The following is a 20,187-nucleotide window of genomic DNA, read 5'->3' as shown; positions in this document are numbered from 1 at the left end:
AGTCGCGGGACCAAGGAAAATCCAGTGATACTTTCAGCTCGCTGGCCTAACCCTTCAGTTCGCATAACAATAAAATCATAGAACAATCGGAGGCTGGGACCTATCTATTTTATCTAAAGCAAACCAAATCCTCGATAATATGGAGCCCCATTCCCGTTTTTATGGAATTGATGCGGACACTTTGTTCCATTTGTTATTATCCTTTCATTTAACAAATTTTATGTAATTGTAAATGCCCATCACTATAAATAGGAGTCAAAATATCATTATAAGGTGGATAAGAAGAATACAATACTGTTATTTTGTCGGAATACCCATAAAATAATCATGAAATAGGCATCGTTCTAGTTAAATCACGTAAAAACTCTTTTGGGTATTGTCTTATTTTTTATTTGTCTTTGTATTTGTTCATGTTCTCTGCATTTGTGTGTTAATTTTTTCATTACGGACTTACAAATTATAATCAACTGATTCTCAACGTAAATACCTATATATATATATAGAATAAATTATAATGATAATCACTAATTTTACATATGTTTTAGTATTCATATTTATTTGGACATTGATATGCGGTTGGAGTTACTTCTTTCTTCATGGATATGCAATGCATGACATTATTATAAATAGGAAAAGAAAAAGTTGAAAAATAATTAGCTAAAATATTGGCCCGAGTGAGTTAAAATACTAGTGGATTAGATTTAGAACACGCGTCCAACGATGAGTAGACTGGGCTAGGCTAGGCAGAGATGGATATGTGTGTGTTTGATTGATTGATATCACAATCTGTGCCAAATGTCGCTCTGCTCTGCTCTGCACTGCACCGCACCCTTAATTTACTAACTAATTTCCAAACAAGGTTTATGGGCGTCACTATCATCACCCCATCTTCTTCTTCATTACGTCTAATTAATTAATTTAGCTCATTTGGCGGGTAATCCATTATAACGAAGACAAACAAATGCAGGGGTGGAAGGAATAGGTGCCCTTAAAACAGTCTTCCGAAATGAAATTACTACCACAAACGGGTAAATCAGGTTTGGTATGGTGACAACGTTTTAATTAATTTTTTTTTTAAATTCAAATAAATAAATCAAGATGAAATTCAATATTTTAAATTTAATTTTGGGATAGAGGAAGATGATGAGGCACGAATTCATATACCCTTGGCGCCGCAAATATGGACCCCTTTCTTGGCAATTGCAATTGGCATCATTCACTCACTCCATGCTCGTCAGTTTCAAACTCTCTGCCAATGCATGGAATTTGTTGAGCTCTCTCTCTCTCTCGCTCACCTCACCTCACCTCAGCCTCCCCCTAATTTAAGCCGTAAATCTAGCTTAAATTATGATAAGCCCCTAATGTTAAATATTATTTTTTTATTTAAAAATAAAAGGCCATGTCAGCGTGGCTGAATGTGCAGCTGCTGCGGGAGAGTCAGTCCACGTAAGCAGGACTAATTAATGCTGCAAGTCGGTCGAGGACGCGAGTCAGTGTCTGGCACGGACCGGGCAGATCACGTTTTGATGTCTCCCCCCCCCGGCGCATAATAGTATTGCCCACGTCATTTCCCAACCCCTCCCTCCCTCTTATCTTCTATATGTATATCCGAATCTGCCTTTTTTATCTTTTGAATCCTCCAATTCTTTCTTCAAAGGAAGGGTTCCTTTCGCATTTCGGTGGAAAATGAAATTTATATTCCAAAAAGGTGTCAAATAAATAATCCAATGACACCGTAAAAAGACACATTTACCCCCCCTCTCTCTCTATCTATCTATATATATATAAATTAAGCATGTTATATATATATATATGTATATCCTATCTCCACCCCATTTTTTTTTTATATAAAATTGAAGCCTTATCCATCTTGATATATGGATATTTGTAATAATTGTATAAAAGATGGTATTTTGGAATGGGAGATTAAATATGTAATCTTTCTCAAACTCTTACGTTATATATATATCTTATAATAATGAAATTATGTCATCTCAATATTTATAAATGTTAAAAGTTTATTAATATATATTGGACAAATTAAGCGACGTGGAGAGGGGAATTCATTGAGAAATGCATGTGCAATATGGGACCCACGGTTGGTGGCTACCCAACCAGAGCCGGTGCACGTGTTTCTCCCCCTTCCCCTCACAGAGTCACAGTTCGCTTGGGGCTCTCCTGCTTTTGCTATAAATAGCGGCCGCTGCCACTTGAACTTCCCCATCCCCAGCTAAAGCCTCACAATAACAAACTCAGCTCATCGCTGCCCCAATGGCCGCTCAGCAAATCTCTTTCTCGACGCTTCTTCTCTTCGTCTTCCTCCTCCACCTGCAGTGGCAAGCCACCAATGCCGACTACGGCGGCTGGCAGAGCGCCCACGCCACCTTCTACGGCGGCGGCGACGCCTCAGGCACGATGGGTACGTGTCATATTATCTTCAAAAACATCACTTAATTTGGCATAAGACGGCTTTGGTTATTTACTTAAAATCATTTTAATTTTGTGGGTTTTGCAGGGGGAGCGTGCGGATACGGAAACTTGTACAGCCAGGGATACGGAACGAACACTGCAGCGCTGAGCACGGCGTTGTTCAACAATGGCTTCAGTTGCGGGGCTTGCTACGAGATGCGATGCAATGACGATCCCAGGTGGTGCCACCCTGGCACCATCACCGTCACCGCCACCAACTTCTGCCCCCCCAACTTCGCCCTCCCCAACAACAATGGCGGCTGGTGCAACCCTCCCCTCCAACACTTCGACCTGGCCGAGCCCGCTTTCCTCCAAATAGCCCAGTACCGTGCCGGAATTGTTCCCGTCGCTTTCCGAAGGTAATGATCGATCGACTCATCTTTATCGTGTCTCCCATATTTCATTAATTCTTCATGTAATATTAATGGAGGTGTTTGTTGGTCGCCCGTGAGTGCAGGGTGCCGTGTGTGAAGAAAGGAGGGATTAGGTTCACGATCAACGGCCACTCTTACTTCAACTTGGTTTTGATCACCAACGTCGCCGGAGCAGGAGATGTCCATGCGGTGTCAATCAAGGGGTCTCGAACGGGGTGGCAAGCCATGTCGAGGAACTGGGGGCAAAACTGGCAAAGCAACTCCTATCTTAATGGCCAAAGCTTGTCCTTCCGGTTGACAGCCAGTGACGGTAGGACCGTGACAAGCTACAACGTGGTGCCTTCCAATTGGCAGTTTGGCCAGACTTTTGAAGGGGGTCAGTTCTAAGAGGAAACCATTTTTTTTTCCTGTTAAAGACAATTAAATTAAGGGGATGCGTGATTAATTAAGCGAAAAATGTACATTTTTTTTTTATGTGCTTTTGTTTTACACGTGTAAGGGTGGTAGCTGAGGTCTGTAATTCTTAAGCTGTGATGGCTAAGTGGCACCCGCGAGGCCGGCCTTATTGCTGTAGCTTAATAATTTCTTAATAATAATTGTAGCATAATAATCTATTATAAATCCCTTATTGTCTCTCTCTTACTCTTGGTTTTTATTTATTTTTGCCTTTTCTTTTTCTATCAACGTAACGTAAAAAATAACTCTCAAATTACATTCACCAATATAAACACCTATAAATTTGAACACTAAAATAAAATTATGATAATAAAATGATGAGCTTTGCCATATTGGGCATCTTAAGCATTGTCCATTGCTTTACGAGATGCAGTGTTCGGCCCTTGAACTTATGGGCTTGGGCTTCGACCATCAGCCCAATGCGCTCCTTCACAATTCAAACCTTGACAAAAAAAAAAAAAATTGTGCTACACCGACACGTCACGTCAGCATTTCCCCGATCTGAACTACTACTTTAGAATTTTAACATTAATTAATGATAATATCAGTCCCCAATCCAAACCGAAACCCATTTCCTCTGATGTCAGCTTCACCCACTCGACATTTCCATACCAGGAAACAATATAATATGGTATTTTAAATTGTCACATCAACTATCAAACCCTGTCGGTGTTGTATTAAATTCATTTTTTTTTTAAATTAGGTGGATTAACAGATACAAGTGATTCTTTAAACTTGACTTTTAACTTAATTAGTTGAATAAATTGTAAAGTATGTGACATGCATGGTCGCGTAAGCAACTCGAGCTTAGTGTGATCAAAATTCGGAAGATAAACAAATCAAACGAATACATTAATTCTTAAACCATTCCCGCTAAGCTGCAAAACCAAACTTCAACATTGTATAAATATAAAGGCGAGTGTTTTTGTCGACAACTCGCTGGACTGGGCAAAATGAGGGGCTCAGGCTGGCGATGTTTGGAAAACGCCAAAGAAAAAATCGTGGGGAGTACAAGTAATGTCGGCGTCGGACATCGCAATCCAAGCAACCAAATAAGCTCGATCAATGTCACATGCCAGCTCCCTCCAGCAAAAGTGGAAAATATCTTGACCCATTGGTTTGGTGCATGAGGCGTGGCTGGCTCCATTGGTGCATGACGCAGCATTGAAGGTGAATAAGAGCTAGCTGACCGACCACTGCTTCCCTTTCCATCTTTTTGTTCTAATAGAATTCTTTGCTACTCTCTTCTGTAATTGCACATACTAGCAAGTATATCAAGATTTGAACCTTAATTATGAATAAAATCATAAAATTTGACATACAAACCTTGATCATAATAATAATAAAAAAAATGTTAGGCAGAAGTAGGCACATCCAATTATCCGTCTCGTTTTCTTATGCTATATATAACGAATAGTATAATGTAAATTGGTGAGGAGGTGAGGATCGCACTTGGTATTGACTTCGGAGCTAACTTGGGTGGGCGAATCTTCCTTCAACAGAACAGACCCCAAGGCCCGTCTCAGAATTTAAGAGGCCCTCCGATTTCAACATATTTACGAACGTACCCCACATTTCACGCTGGAAACACACACACACGCGAGGGATGCGTCTGCGCATTCGCGTTTTATTTTACACCATTCTTACATTCCTAGAAATTCTTTAACCTCTGCGTCCTCACGCGGTTTAGATCAATCACCAATATCCTCAATTTGCTCTGTAATCACTGATCTCAGGTCTCTCCCTCTCTCTCTCTCTCTCTCTCTCTCTCTCATTTGTATGCACATTGTGTCTTTGTATGTACATACTCGTGTGGTTAGATGGTTATATATATGCTGATGGAGTAGCAAATCTAGCAGATCTAGGGTTTTGATTCTTCTGGATGCTGAAGTTGCGAAAGTCTTCTTCCTCTCTGTCTCATTTCTCGTTTTTACTATTGCAGTCGAGCTGGTTCGCGTATTACTGGACGCTAAATTTGGATAATGAGGTCGTAATGTTTGTTTTCGTGTTTAATTGTGCTCCTGCCTGTCCGTGTACATCGTTTTCTTTTTGTCCTTTTTGGATGGTGCTGATTGATAGTCGATGTGCTGTTTCATGAGTAGATTCTGAGACGGATCGGAGAGAGGGTTATTGCATAGAAGGTTGAAGATGAGTGAAGGGCAGCGGTTTCAGCTGGGAACTGCTGGGGCACTGAGTTTGTCAGTGGTTTCATCCGTGTCGATTGTGATTTGCAACAAGGCGCTTATTAGCACGCTTGGCTTCACTTTTGGTGAGTGATCAATCATTTTAGCTGTACAGATGCTACTAGGTTTGGGTTTGGGTTTTTATCTTCCCTATCCTTTTTATTGATTTGGTAATTTGTATTGATCTGATTATATTTATTTCATGCTTTATGTTGGCATCCTATAATGATTGAGCAGAAAGTTAAGTGGTCCGTTTAATTCATTAAGACAAATTTAAGCATGCTTATGTGTGAATAAAGTACCATTTCTATTTTTGTATTAAACTTCATTTAGGAACAAAGGACTGAATGCTATTTAAGAATTTTCACTCACAAGTATGAGATTAACTGACGATGAAATAAATTTCTTCAATTCATGGTGCATCAGTTTCATATGGAGTTTCTGTATTAAGGTTCACAAACCCTGATGGTGGCCACCTTCTTGATATACATGGAGAGAAGTGAGTGAAAAGTTGTAATTTGTAGTTAGAGGAGATAATTTATAACTAGACACATCTTCTCATGTGGGCCGATGGTGCAAACATTCTCTACTTATGCATTTATATTTTCCTACATTGTTTGTACTGGATATTGTGTCTAATGGACATGTTTTCTTAAAATGTCAAGATACATTTATTGTGTCCACCAAATACAAAATCTCGTTAGACAGCCTGCGGCTTATATTTTAGCAAGATAATTTTAGTGGTGCTGTCTTTTCTCAATAAGAGCAAGGGCAGACCATAAGGTTTCTCTTTTCACTTATGTCTCCTCATAATGCTAGCATCACCATCTTGATGTAGAATGTTATCACCGTCAACATGATGATGGTGATTCCTATCATCGTAAAGGGGATGATACCTAGATTTAGTATTGTTAGGTATGGTGATAGGAGGAAGAGGGTAACTACCTGGGTGAAGCTTCCACTTTATGGTTATAAACTTTTGCCAGTAACTGCCATGGTTCATGGATCGAGACTCAAGCACCATATCTCAAACAAAGAGTTGACAAGCAACTTCTTTGAATCTGATGGAAGCATGGATTGTGCTTATGATTTCAGTATATTATGCTTGCATGGCTATTCTCATTTAACTACTACTTCTGTTCTATCTAGGCAAAGGCAGTTGGACCCTAGGTGACCAAGCAGTTGGCAGCAAAAGGGTGTCATATCATTAATTAGACACACACACACATATATGTACATTTTGATAATTGACTACTATTGAAGATTATTCATCAAGGATTTTATTGTATATGTCTACAGTTTTGTGTTAATCTATGTATTAACTAGTCTTATTGTAAAACCTAGACAACTGTTAATCCTCTATGTAGTTGCTTTATTTCCACCTCCCTACCCCCATCCTTGAGACAAATCAATTGTGCTTATAATGCCACACAATTTACATGAGCTGAGAACCTGTCATAAAGTCTGTAGGATGAAAGGAAATTATCTTATCTAATAGCTTGCAATAAAGTATCCTTGTAGCTTCACGTCACTTTGTTACCAAATTATTCGTGTGCATGTTCCAAATATTTTCTTAGAGAGGTTTCTAGCAGAAAATGGAAACTGTGTGGACTTATAGTGAGCCTGCATTTTATTCAAGGAGGATATCCATTCTTTTTTGTGTCAGCACTATGACGCTTTCTAATGAAAATGGCGCAATAGTAAAGTCGGGAATATTGGAAATTTTATATGAACTGCAACAAAGTTAATATACAACAAGATGTTAAGCATTAATCCTACAAAGTGAGTGTAGCTACGTGAATTCTAGCTCGTCAATGGTCTCTATCTATGACCATATATTCTGTAAGACCCTTATAATTCATATCAGACCCAAATGTTTTTTATTAAGTTTTTCTTGGTCTTCCTTACCTTTTTTGGCTAGAAACTTTTTCGTTCATCCACTCTCCTTACAAAAGCTTTTATTGGTCTTCTTTTCACATGACTAGTGCTCCATTTGTTTAGGTGGAAAATGTTTTCCTACTTTTTGGTATTTGGTTGACAAAAAAGATAGGAAATTATTTTTATAATGAAAATATTTTACACTGTAGGATGTAAAGTAACTTGCTAATTTAAAATCCACAAATCATTTTCCTATTTATACCAAAGCTAATAAACTGTTTTTTCTTTTGTCAAAATATCTTTACATATATGTATACGTGTATATATATATAAATAAATATATATATACACAATATGTATGCATATATATAAATACATACATACATACATATACATACACACATACACATATATATGCATACATGTGCTTACATACAGGTACGCATACATATATATGCACACAGAGATATACACACACACATATACTTTCATATACATATACACACACACATATATATACATGCACATGCACATGCACACACAGATATACATATATACATAGATATGCATGCATATACATACGCACACATGTGCACACAAATGCACATACATGATTTATACATACACATATATATATGTGTGTGTGTGTGTTTATATATACATATAACTAATTTTTGGAAAATATTTTACACAGAAAACAAACACCAGAAAAGAATATAAAAAATAGCTTGTGTAAAACATTTTACATTAAAAAAATATTTTCCAATGTAAAATGTTTGACATCCAAGCAAACAGAGCCTAAGTCATCTTAATTGTGTCAACACTCTTATTTTTAATAGGAGCACTCCAACCTTATTACAACAAATAACCTCAATTTTATTCTATCCCTTTTGTATAGTTGTACATCCATCATTACATCATAATCTTCGTTGTATCCATATGTTGCACATGTTGGTGCTTTACCACCTAACATTTTGATCCTGTGACAAGAAGTTAATACATGGAAAACTAAACTAAGCAATTCCCTCGACACTTAAAAGTGTCAAACAGTCGAAGGCATTCCTTCTGTTCATAATTGGTCTGAAGCCCAAATATTGTGTTGGGGGTTGCATTAGGTAGTCAACAACCAGCTTAAAACTCTTATATCAAACGCCTTAAATTTTAGACAATTTCAAAGGTTTTAAGTTAGGTAGGTCAAAAATTAAGTATGCGGAATGTGCGTTCAGTAAAGATAGAAGTGTGGATGATTTTATTGGGAAACTTGGAGATTAAGTTATTCCAAAAAAATTATCAGTTTTGGATCTATTGTTTAAAAAGAAGGGTAGATATGGACGATGTTACTCATAGCATCAAGGCATGATGGTCAAAGTAGAGAAATTCATTTGGCATATTATGCAATCATAAAATTCTTTTAAGGCTAAAAGGAAAATTTTATCGAATAGTTATAAGACCATCTTTGTTGTATGGCTCAGAATATTGGGTTGTTAAATGCCAAGATATACAAAATATGAGTGTTGTTGATGTAATGATATTAAGATGAATGTGCAACCATAAAAGAAAAGGCAAAATAAGAAATGAGTTCATACATGATAACACTGGAGTGGCTCCTTCAAAGATAAGATGTGAGGCTCACGATTAAGATGGTTTGAAAATATGAGAAGAAGACCAATACATGTGAAGTGAATGGATGAAGTGAAGGAACTTTGTAGTTAAAGTGGGAGAGAAAGACTAAAGTAAAGTTAAGGAAGGAAACTCTTGGACATGATATATGATATAATGGCCCCAAAGAGGATATAGTCATAGGTCTATGCATGGAGATCTAGAATTCATGTAGTTGACCCACTTGATGGGATTAAGGCTTGGGGTTGTTGTTGTTATATATATTCATATTGTATATTGTATACCATAATACTAAAGTTACTTATATATTTTGTACGTTAGTATGGATATCTCTTCCTTTTTTACATTGTAAGATACATTTTTATTTTTTTATACAAAAATAGAAATAAATGAACAAGTGTTTTTTTTTTTACCTGCATTGAATGTATTTTTTTTTTTTACTGACAAAAGAATATCATTAATTTTTTGGTTACACTTAAATATCTGGAGAGTAAAAGGTTTTAGAATTATTGAATAGGTATATCTCTTAAACACACCATACTTTCCTTAATAGTTTTATGTTGATAAATCTGAATTGTGAGTGCTGAATGTATTTAATGTTCTAGATTCTACAATGTATCCTCAAAATGAAGAAGTTCTATGGTATTTGATTTTTCCTTTGCTGTATATGTGCATCAGTTATTGTGAACTGTCAATGATCACAAGATAACAGTCTGCTTGTTCTATAATAATTTATGTTAATAAATATGAATTTAACTTTTGAAAATGAATGTTAATAACTATCTTTTTTAATACAGCATGTTAATAAATATGAATTTAACTTATGAATTTAACTTTTTAATAATTTACATTCTACCCTCCCCCGAACCTTGCAAAGCAGGGAGTCTTATGCATTGGTGATGCCTTTTCTTCATCCCATGCTCATTGATCAAAGGAATAGTCAACTCAAATAACAGTTGAAATATGTAAATGGAATTAGCAAATTATAACATATGTGCATAGGAAGAAAAAGGAAAATGAATCCATTTGTACTTTTTTTTTTTTCAAAGAAGCTGTTTCCACAACTTGAACCATTGACTTTGTCACAAAGGAACAACTTTACTGTTGCTATCAATGAACATGGGATAGAAATTAAATAATTTAAAATTTCTTTATTTGTTACAAGATCCATTTGATAGCCTTTTTGTAGGTCATTTTCATACATGGATGGTTCAATATTTTTTCAAGATATAAAGTTTATCTGAAGAAGAAATATGTTGTATTTTTTATTTCTTTCATCAACAATTTCTTCATATTCTTAGTTCATCCCAAGAAGCCCTACCAGATTTTTTGAGGAATGGTTTCTGTTTAAGCATTAAAACCTCATTGATATTTTTTTCCCTTGAAATTTTTCATTAGTTGTAATTCATTTCATCTAGACCTTAATTTCTGTTTCCTATAAACTCTTTCGTTAACTTTATTCTTGTTTCTCCAGCTACAACTTTGACAAGCTGGCATCTTTTGGTCACATTTTGTTCCCTCCATGTGGCTTTATGGATGAAATTGTTTGAGCACAAGCCTTTTGATCCAAGAGCTGTGATGGCCTTTGGTGTCCTAAATGGGACTTCCATTGGACTTCTAAATCTTAGCTTGGGTTTCAACTCCGTTGGTTTCTACCAGGTAAAGTTATCGTTTGAAACTACTCTTTTGACCTTCTGACTGCATCAATGATGGAATGTTGTTTTACTACTGTTTATATTTCCCTCATTCTTTGCTGGAGAAAAAAAATCTGTTTGCATTATGGAGCTACAAGTACGACTAGATTTGTCAGAGGCATCACATATGAACCAACTGCTTATTGGAAATATCATTTATGCAAGCATATACTTGGTAAAGATAATATGAAAAAGTCTTATCAAGATTTTCGTGTTACGAGGACAAACCCCTTTTAATTCAATCTTGCATGAAAATGGTACTGGATATTTTGTCATTAGATTTTCTTTGCCTTGATTTTATCCTGCTCAATTCCATGTCCTTGAGGTTGGTATTTCTGCTTTTAAAACTCTATTATGTCTGTTACTGAAATTTTTCTCTCTTAATTTGTCATTTTAGATGACAAAACTGGCAATTATTCCCTGCACAGTTATTTTGGAGACTATCTTCTTCAGGAAGAAATTCAGGCAAGTTTTAATCATTCTTCTATTAATTGAGCAGGCTGTGTTTTTATCAATTTCTTATTCTAAAGAAGAATCCTATATTTCTATTAGCGAGGCTATGCATATCCTTCAATATTGAATCTGCTTCTTTTTCTCTTTTTGCGTCAAAACATATGAACTCTGTAACAGTTCAAGTGAATAAGATGTGGCAATGTTGGCCAACTAATAAGGACCACCAGTCTTTTTGGAGTGATTATCCCTTTCTGGAAAGGGAACCATGTTACAGTAAACAAGAATAGGAGCAAGCTAGACCACACCACATCTTTAGATAGTTGATATACATTATGCTAATGTAAAAGCAATATTCTAGTAATACTTAAAAATCCTACAATACAATTTTGTATTAGTGTTCAACTTAATCATGTAAAACCTAAGCTCTTATTTGACCTGCATTTAGCTATTCCAAAATCTCAACTCTTATTAGATGTTATCCATTATATTTTTGTCAGATGTTGGTCTGACAATAGGGATTCTTTCGTAATTTGGAAGAACGGCCAGAGGCGAGAGAGGATTTAGAAGGAGAAATAGAGGGAAATGAGAGAATAGAGCTAGAGAGGAAGAGTTGAGAAATGAGAGGGAAAGGAATTTGTGGAATAATCCTCACATAATCCCCCATCCTCGACTTATCTGGTATTTATAGAGGGTTTACACGGTTGGCGCAACAATTAGAGACTGCCCATGTGCGTGCCTTAAGGAATTCGAATTATTCCTTCACTATTTTATTACATCAATGCCACTACTCCACTCTAATTACAATTACACCCTTGGTCTATGACAATTTTCCCCCCCTTAAAACATTTCTTGTCCCCAAGAAATTAAAGTAGCCTTGTCAACCGGGGAAACTGTTGCAGGAGATCAGGGAGATAGTCCCACGTGGTGTTGTTCGGGTGTAGGTGAGACCATTGCACAAGAACTTGAGTCAACGGAGCAGTGTCGTTGTAGATCACCCTTTTGTCAAGCACTGCCAAGGGCTCACCCTCATCCTCTATGTCTTCAACTGGTACTGGCAGTGCATTACTGGCTACATCTGCCGACCCAATAGGCTTCTTCAGGAGGGAAACGTGGAACACCGGGTGAAGTCCCATTCCTTCATGCAACTGGAGACGGTAAGCTACAGGACCCACCTTAGCCAAGATTTTAAATGGCCCATAGAACTTGGGGCTGAGCTTAGATATGGGGCCCTTGCGGAAAATGTGCTGTTGGAACCTCCTGACCTTTAGGTAGACCTCCTCTCCTACTTCAAATTGCCTTTCTGTTCAGTGTTTATCCACCAACTGCTTCATTCTTTGACTTGTTAGGGCCAATTCCTGCTTAATGGTTAGTAGAGCTTCTTGTCGGTCCTTCAAGTACTAATCAACTGACGTTTCTGTGGGGGAATAGTGCATTACTGTTGGAATGATGGGGGGCATGTATCCAAACAGAGCTTCGAAAAGAGTTCTTTTGTGTGTTGTATGATAGTTGGTGTTATACCACCATTGGGCTAGAGCTACCCATCTACTCCAGCTTCATGGTTTGGAGATACACAGGCACCTAAGATAGGTTTCGAGATATTGATTGACTCTCTCCGTCTGGCCGTCTGTTTCAGGATGATAGGCAGAGGAAAGATGTAGCTTGACTCCTAGCCCTTGGAATAAGGTCTTCCAAAATTGGCTGGTAAAGACCTTATCACGATCAGACACTACTGCCTTAGGTAAGCCATGTATTTTAAAGACTGAATTCATCAATTTCCTAGCTACTTCAGTAGCTGTGAACGAATGAGTCAGCGTGAGGTAATGGTTGAATTTAGTCAGTTTGTCCACCACCACCAATAGAGTGTTAGCCCCCTCTGATTTTGGTAAGTCCTCGACAAAGTCCATTGAAATCAGTTCCCACGCTTGGGACGGTATTTCCAATGGTTGTAGGAGACCCAGATAAGGGATTTGCTCATGTTTGCACCTTTGGCATGTAGTGCATTCCATGACAAATCTGATCACATCCTTCTTTAACCCCTTCCAGTAGAAAAGTTGTTTGACCCTCCAGCAAGTTACATTGAGTCCTGAGTGTCCCCCTATGGGGGAGTCATCCAGGCACTGGAGGATCTTTTTCTTCAACTGGTTGTCATTTCCAATAACCACTCTGTTTTGGAGCCTCAATAGTCCACCTTTTAATTGGTAGTTAGGGTTAGAAGTTGCCTGCACTGCAATCTTAGTAAGCAAATCTCTGATCCAACAAGTCTGGTCATAGCTGTGGGTAATATCTAGCACTTAATCCAGAACTAAGGCCGAGATGGCCTGACAGGAGGCTGAGCCATCTCTCCTTGATAGAGCATCAGCTGCTCTATTCTCTTTCCCTTTACGATAGAGAATGATGAAGTCAAATCCCATGAGTTTGGTGATCCCCTTTCTTTGTAACTGATTGTGTACTCTTTATTGGGATAAGAATTTCAGACTCTCATAGTCTGTCTGTCTTAATGGTGAATTTTTTACCTTCTAAGTAATATCTCTTTTTCTCCACAGTCATCAATACTGCCAGCAACACCTTGTCATATGTACTCAATCGCATGTGCCTTGGGGCCAAGGCTTGGCTTAGATAGGCCACCGGTCTTCCTTCTTGGCTAAGCACAACCCCTATACCCGTGTCACATGCATTCGTTTCCAAAAAAAACTCCTTGGAAGAATCTGGTAGAGCTAATGTTGGGGCCTGAGTCATGGCTGCTTTAAGAGATTCAAATGCTTTCTCTACTTCCGATCCCCAACTGAAACTATTCTTCTTTAGCAGATCGGTCAGCGTCTTGCTAATCACCCCATAGCCTTTTATAAACCATCTATAGTACCCGGTAAGGCCTAGGAATCCTCTTAGTTCCTATGTCCTCGGCCGAGGCCAACACTTCATAGCTTCAATCTTGTGAGGATCAGTATTAACTCCTTGTCCGGATATGACATGACCCAAGTACTCAACCGTCTCTTCTGCGAATGGACATTTAGACCTTTTCACATACAATTTATGGAATCTAAGGATCTGGAATGCCAGCTTGAGATGGGAGAGGTGTTGGTTTAGGGTGGAGTTATATATGAGGATGTCATCGAAGAATACCAATACGAATTTACGTAAATAGGGAGCAAAGATGTGGTTCATTAATGCTTGAAATGTAGTAGGAGCATTTGTTAGGCCAAAGGGCATTACCAAGAATTCGCAATGCCCTTGATGGGTTCTAAAAGCAGTCTTAGGGCAGTCAACCTGGTTCATTCGAATTTGGTGGTAACTGGAGGTCAAATCAAGCTTAGAAAAAATGGATGTTCCGGTTGATTCGTCCAATAGATTCTCAATAATGGGGATAGGGAATTGATTCTTGATGGTTAGTTAAGCTGCCTATAATTTACACAAAACCTCCAAGTGCCATCTTTTTTCTTGACTAGGAGGACTGGTGAGGCATATGGGCTTTGGCTCGGTTGTACCAGGTTTTTGGACAACATTTCTCTTATGAGTTTTTCTATTTCTACCTTTTGTATAAGAGAGTATCGGTAGGCTTTTAGGTTTACTGGTTCACTGTTGGGTTTAAGGTGAATGGAGTGGTCAAGGATTCAATGGGGTGGAAGGGTTTGGGGTGTGGCAAACAGATCCTCAAATTCCATTAACAAATTGTGAATGGGTCTAAGAGGATGTACTTGACTGTCCACAGCTTCCAAGGGATTGTCCATGTGTGAGGCATGCTATTGATCTCCAGCAGCCCTTACCCCAACGTCCACAACATATATGGAATGTAATTGTCCCACGGTTGTACTCCCCTATTCCAGCAACTTCTAAATTTTTTTCCCTGATACAGCCTTGCATTCCCCAGTTTCCTGACTACCATGTAAAGTCACTTGTTGGCCCTCCCAATTAAATGTGACCTCCAGGGTGTTGAAATCAAACACCAAGGGGCTTACTGTCTTCATCCAATCTATCCCTAAAATAACATGACACCCTCCCAGTTTGAGTATTCTCAGATCAACCAAGAATTCACGCCCACTCATTAGCCACTTGAATCCCCTACACTTGAGTTAACTTACCATCTTAGTCCCATTGGCTATTAAGATTGAGAGTGGAGGCGTTTCTTGTAGGTCGCATTGTAGGCTAAGGGCGGCAGGTCGCACTACTAGATTCCTTTGGCGGACCAACCCTTTCACCTTAATGACCCTACCATCTGCTTGGCCTTGCAGAGCATGCATGGAAATTTCACCCCCTTCATCCCCCTCAAGAACCTCTTCATTTCCTTCTGTCCCCGCTTCCTCCTGTCCTTCCATAGTTAGGAGGAGTTTCTTACACTGATGACCTTGCCCATACTTATCTTCGCAACGAAAACATAGCCCTAATTGTCTCTTTTGGTCCATCGTTAGGTTCCTGGGCTGTACGGTAGGTTGAATGGCCTTCCCTGTGGGTCATCCTCTCAGCCATTGTGAATTGTTACCCTTGTGATACCTCCCATTGGTGTGATCCTCCTGGCTGCTTTTAGACGACAACCTATGCCTCCTAGCAAAGGTTTCCATTGAGAGCTCATGTAGCCGAGCTTGTTCAGCTGCTTGTGCCACAGTTGTGGGGTACAACATCTTAACTATCGGCTTAATTAACTCCTCCAACCCACTGATAAAACTTGAAACAAAATATTCCTCATCTAAGTAGGGATGAGACAATGAGAGTAAGGACCTCAACTCCTCAAATCTAGTTTGGTATTCCTCCACTGTTCCATTCTGTTTCAATTTGTTAAACTCCTCAATTACATTGGATCTGGTCTTCTCTCCAAACCTTCGGCACATTTGGGTAACAAACTCTGGCCAACTCAGATCCAACCTACCATGGTTCCAATTTTGGAACCATGCATCTGCCACATCATCTAAGTAGGAAGCAACCATACATACCCACCTTTAGCAACACGATGTTGAACACCCGCTCACATCGGTGTATCCACCACCTCGGCCTGTCTTGGTCAAAGGCCGAAATCTCCATTCTTGGATTGGAATGGGGTGGATTGATCCCTCCATAATACCTATAATTCACTCCTTCTCCTAATTTAGCTTGATCTCCTCCACCCCTTGGCTCTAGAGGTCGCAATCTGTTTACTAGTGAAGTCAGGATAGGTGCCGATGTTGTCCTTGGGGGAAAATCAGTTGGCAAACTGACATATGGCTGTCGAGCAAACATGCTCAAAGTTGCTGTCAATTGCTGGTTGAGCCCAGCAAATTCTTCTGGAATTTCGTTCACTGTGCGATCCAACGTGGTCGAGTATTCCGATCTACTCCGGTGGATCTCCTCTTGAGTGTTCCAAATTCCCAACTCTATCGTCTCCAATTTGTCATCCACCTGCTCTTGGTGTTGGCGCAACCCTATTTCGATCGCATCCAATCTGTTCTCCATCTGCTTCGCACGCGTACCGTCGACCATCTCCTATACTAGGTCGTCAGCTCTGATACCAAATGTCAGATGTTGGTCTGACTAGGATTCTTCCATAATTTGGAAGAACGGCCAGAGGCGAGAGAGGATTTAGAAGGAGAAATAGAGGGAAATGAGAGAATAGAGCTAGAGAGGAAGAGTTGAGAAATGAGAGGGAAAGTAATTTGTGGAATAATCCTCACATAATCCCCCATCCTCGACTTATCTGGTATTTATAGAGGGTTTACACGGCTGGCGCGGCAGTTAGAGACTGCCCATGCGCACGCCTTAAGGAATTCAAATTATTCCTTCACTATTTTAGTACATCAATGCCACTACTCCACTCTAATTACAATCACACCCTTGGTCTATGACAATTTTTTCTTTTTCTAATAAAAAATGTCCAGGAGATAAACAGGGAAAATATTAATTGCTAAATCTATATTTTGAAATGAAAATATTCCATACTTTTATAATGTATATTCCAAAAACATGAATCGCTAGGGCCTTATATCTTAGTGTTTTTTGATAGCACAGGAATGATTCTATTGACTGGCTATTTTGCTTTTATTGTTGTCTTGTCAGACTTACCAAAATAATGTGAAATGATTGTTTATGCACATCTGAATGACAAGATGGAGTTTTGGGTAGTCTTTATACGGAATGGTTAAGATATAGACATGGATCTGCAGCAGGTCAATTATTACCAGAAAAGAATAATGACCTAGCAATTTGCAGATTGGTACCCTCACTGCAAAACATGGTATACTTTCACTCCAGAATGACGAACTTCATGATCCAAAAGTTTTCTATATTTATTTTGTTTCCTTAAAAGAATTCTAAAGACTAAAGAGGGAAAGGTGCAAACAGAATGAACTACTATATAGAGAGTGGACTTTTGACAAGATAATGTAAACCAAAAAAAAATCATAAATCATGTTACAGGAAATATTTTTTATCATTTCATGTGATTAATTTGGAGGAAGTTTAGGCTGCTTTCTATTGTTACATTCTATATCTAATAAAAAAACACAACAAGCCTTAATCCCACTGGGTGGAGTTGTCGGTTAAATGGATTCTAGCTTGCTAATCATCTCTATCTACAGTCATCATATCTTCTGCACTCTCATAGGAGCATCTGTCAGTCTGCTTTTCACATAACTAAACTCTTAATCATGTCTTTTTGAGAAAATGTTTCAATTGAAAGGATTGACAACTAGAAGTTGCTACAACTGGATGGAGATTATATATCTTCAATTATTGCTTCAATCCAACAAATCTTTAATATGCACACGCGCACACACACACACAAACACATGACTGCTGTATGCAAGTACATCTGCCTAGCTGAAGGACAATGTTTTTGGGGATCTTTCAAGTGAAGGCCCTTTTAATAGATAGAAGGATGCATTCAGAAGCTTCCCTGATGACTGCAAATACCCCCTCCATCCCCCCGAGGGCCAGTCCTTGGGGGCAAGAGGTGGGAGAGAAGAAAGAGGAAAAAGGATGCAAAATTTTTCTAAACCTGCATATGCATCGTTGGCTTTTTATGGTTTCTTGGGGAGAGGTTTTGTTATTTTAACACTCACCTGTCTTTATTTTTGGAATTCTGAACTTATCCATGAATCCTATGTGCTCCAAAATTTTTGTTTCCATGCTTAATATTTTATTCAAAACTACAGGTTATAAATTTGTAATTTCAATCTCCCTTTTTTCCTTTTAATCTCTTTGTTTATAATGCATGCAGTCACAATTCTGTGTTATGACTCTTTATTAATAATGATGTGCAGTCGAAAGGTCCAGCTATCGCTTGCCATCCTTCTTTTGGGTGTTGGAATTGCAACTGTGACCGATCTTCAGCTAAATGTCCTGGGTTCTGTCTTATCCCTTCTTGCAGTTGTTACTACCTGTGTTGCTCAGATTGTATCCTCAGCTGCCTTTATTTTTTTCTTGCTCGTCTCCCTTTTACATGTGCTGAGTTTAAATCTAAGCAAGTTAAGTAATTATTTTTGTTGCGGGAAAAGAAATTGCACTTCTTCTTGTTTCTAGGTTAGATATGCATCCATTATTGAGGTATTACACCTGTGCTTTTTTCTTATTTTGCCTACATATTGATATAGCTTGTGCTGTTGTTTGAAAACCTTAATCAGTTGTTTCTAGATGACCAATACCATCCAGAAGAAGTTCAAAGTTTCTTCAACCCAACTGTTGTATCAATCTTGTCCGTATCAGGCAATCACTTTATTCATCACCGGTCCATTTGTTGATGGGCTGTTGACAAATCAGAATGTGTTTGCTTTCAAATATACCCCTCAAGTGCTGGTGAGATTTGAAAGACTGTTTTTCTGTACCATTTCTTCCCTAGATGTTGTCTCAAATATTATTTTATCTTTCATTTGCAGGCATTTATCGTTCTATCCTGCCTCATCTCAGTCTCTGTGAACTTCAGTACCTTTCTGGTCATAGGAAAGACGTCTCCAGTCACCTATCAGGTCCTCGGACATCTGAAAACATGCCTAGTATTGGCCTTTGGCTATGTTCTGCTTCATGATCCATTCAGCTGGCGGAACATTCTAGGGATCCTCATTGCTGTGATTGGGATGGTACTCTATTCCTACTACTGTACCGTTGAGAACCAGCAAAAGGCTAGTGAAGCATCAGCACAGATGTCCCAGGTATTTTCATGTTCTTTTCTTTTCCCCCAAGTCGGTGTCCTTTTCATCCTTGGGCTTTTTAGAAGATAATGTCATAAATAGAAATGACTAGAGAAATATAATTCATTTAATCGGCTCCACATAATGCTATAAATGCTTAATATATCATTGTTGTTGTTGTCACTATAATATATTCTAAAGAAATGATCCACTGCTAATCCCCTTCCCTTTGAATGATTCAAGGTGAAGGAAAGTGAATCTGATCCTCTAATAAGCGCGGAAAGCGAAGCTGGCATCATAAATGATGGAGTGGTTCAGAAAGCCCCAATGTGGAGTAAAAACAAGGACCTGCTTGCATGAATATTTTTCTCCATTTTTATTAGTCCCTGTTATTCAGCCTAGTCCCTGAGTCTCCAGCGGTATGAAGATGTCGCTGCGGCTGGTAGGATCTCTACACCGCGTTTGCCCTTTTTGAGGAGACTACAGATTCTGTTCTAGTGATTAAACCCAAAAAAAGAAAAAAAAAAGCATCCCTTTTATAGCAGTTTTAGTCATTTACTACCTTCGTAAGACTTAGGTGTGCCATATAAATGCATATTTTTTGTGGGCTATTGCTGTCCAAATATTATACCACCTATAAAAAGCCCCTTCCTTGACTGCAATTCTTGAGATTGTTCCCTTGAAAAATTAAGACCTAAGCCTTGAAGAGGATTTATAATCTTCGGCTCAAGATTTTGCTTTTTCTCTGCGGGTAATTGTTGTCTTGATATGGGTGTAATTATGTCTCGGATTTTGATGTTATTTTTAAATTATTACTAAGAATAAGTTTCGACCATAATATATTCTTGTAAAATTGAATATGTTGTTTTTAGGGAACAGGTATGTAAGTTTTAACCGCATTGTATAGAGTTAGTTGTATGAATGCTAATTGGTTAATTATTTTTTTTATCACAATTTTAGACAATTAATCTAA

The 20,187-nt window shown here is 38.4% G+C and overlaps 2 protein-coding genes across 3 annotated transcripts; both read left to right on the top strand.

Moving 5' to 3' along the window:
* Positions 1–2,222: 2,222 nt before the first annotated feature.
* Positions 2,223–3,464, top strand: LOC127796089 (expansin-A4-like). Its single transcript, XM_052328148.1, has 3 exons — positions 2,223–2,419; positions 2,516–2,828; positions 2,927–3,464. The coding sequence occupies exons 1-3, from the start codon at positions 2,272–2,274 to the stop codon at positions 3,228–3,230; spliced, it is 765 nt and encodes a 254-aa protein (XP_052184108.1). The 5' UTR covers positions 2,223–2,271; the 3' UTR covers positions 3,231–3,464.
* A 1,407-nt stretch (positions 3,465–4,871) lies between these two features.
* LOC127796066 (UDP-xylose transporter 3) lies at positions 4,872–19,979 on the top strand. Of its 2 annotated transcripts, none has more exons than XM_052328134.1 (9): positions 4,872–5,035; positions 5,159–5,286; positions 5,402–5,568; positions 10,455–10,639; positions 11,072–11,139; positions 18,351–18,483; positions 18,721–18,882; positions 18,963–19,235; positions 19,458–19,979. In XM_052328134.1, the coding sequence occupies exons 3-9, from the start codon at positions 5,448–5,450 to the stop codon at positions 19,572–19,574; spliced, it is 1,059 nt and encodes a 352-aa protein (XP_052184094.1). In that variant the 5' UTR covers positions 4,872–5,035; positions 5,159–5,286; positions 5,402–5,447; the 3' UTR covers positions 19,575–19,979. The 2 variants fall into 2 exon arrangements, with proteins under 2 accessions (XP_052184094.1, XP_052184086.1); XM_052328126.1 differs by having other exon boundaries at positions 4,873–5,035; positions 5,242–5,286.
* Positions 19,980–20,187: the final 208 nt, after the last annotated feature.

This window comes from Diospyros lotus, chromosome 1 (genome assembly GCF_014633365.1).
Source record: "Diospyros lotus cultivar Yz01 chromosome 1, ASM1463336v1, whole genome shotgun sequence".
Classification (NCBI taxonomy): Eukaryota; Viridiplantae; Streptophyta; class Magnoliopsida; order Ericales; family Ebenaceae; genus Diospyros; species Diospyros lotus.
This window is presented reverse-complemented; position numbering and strand designations above follow the sequence as displayed.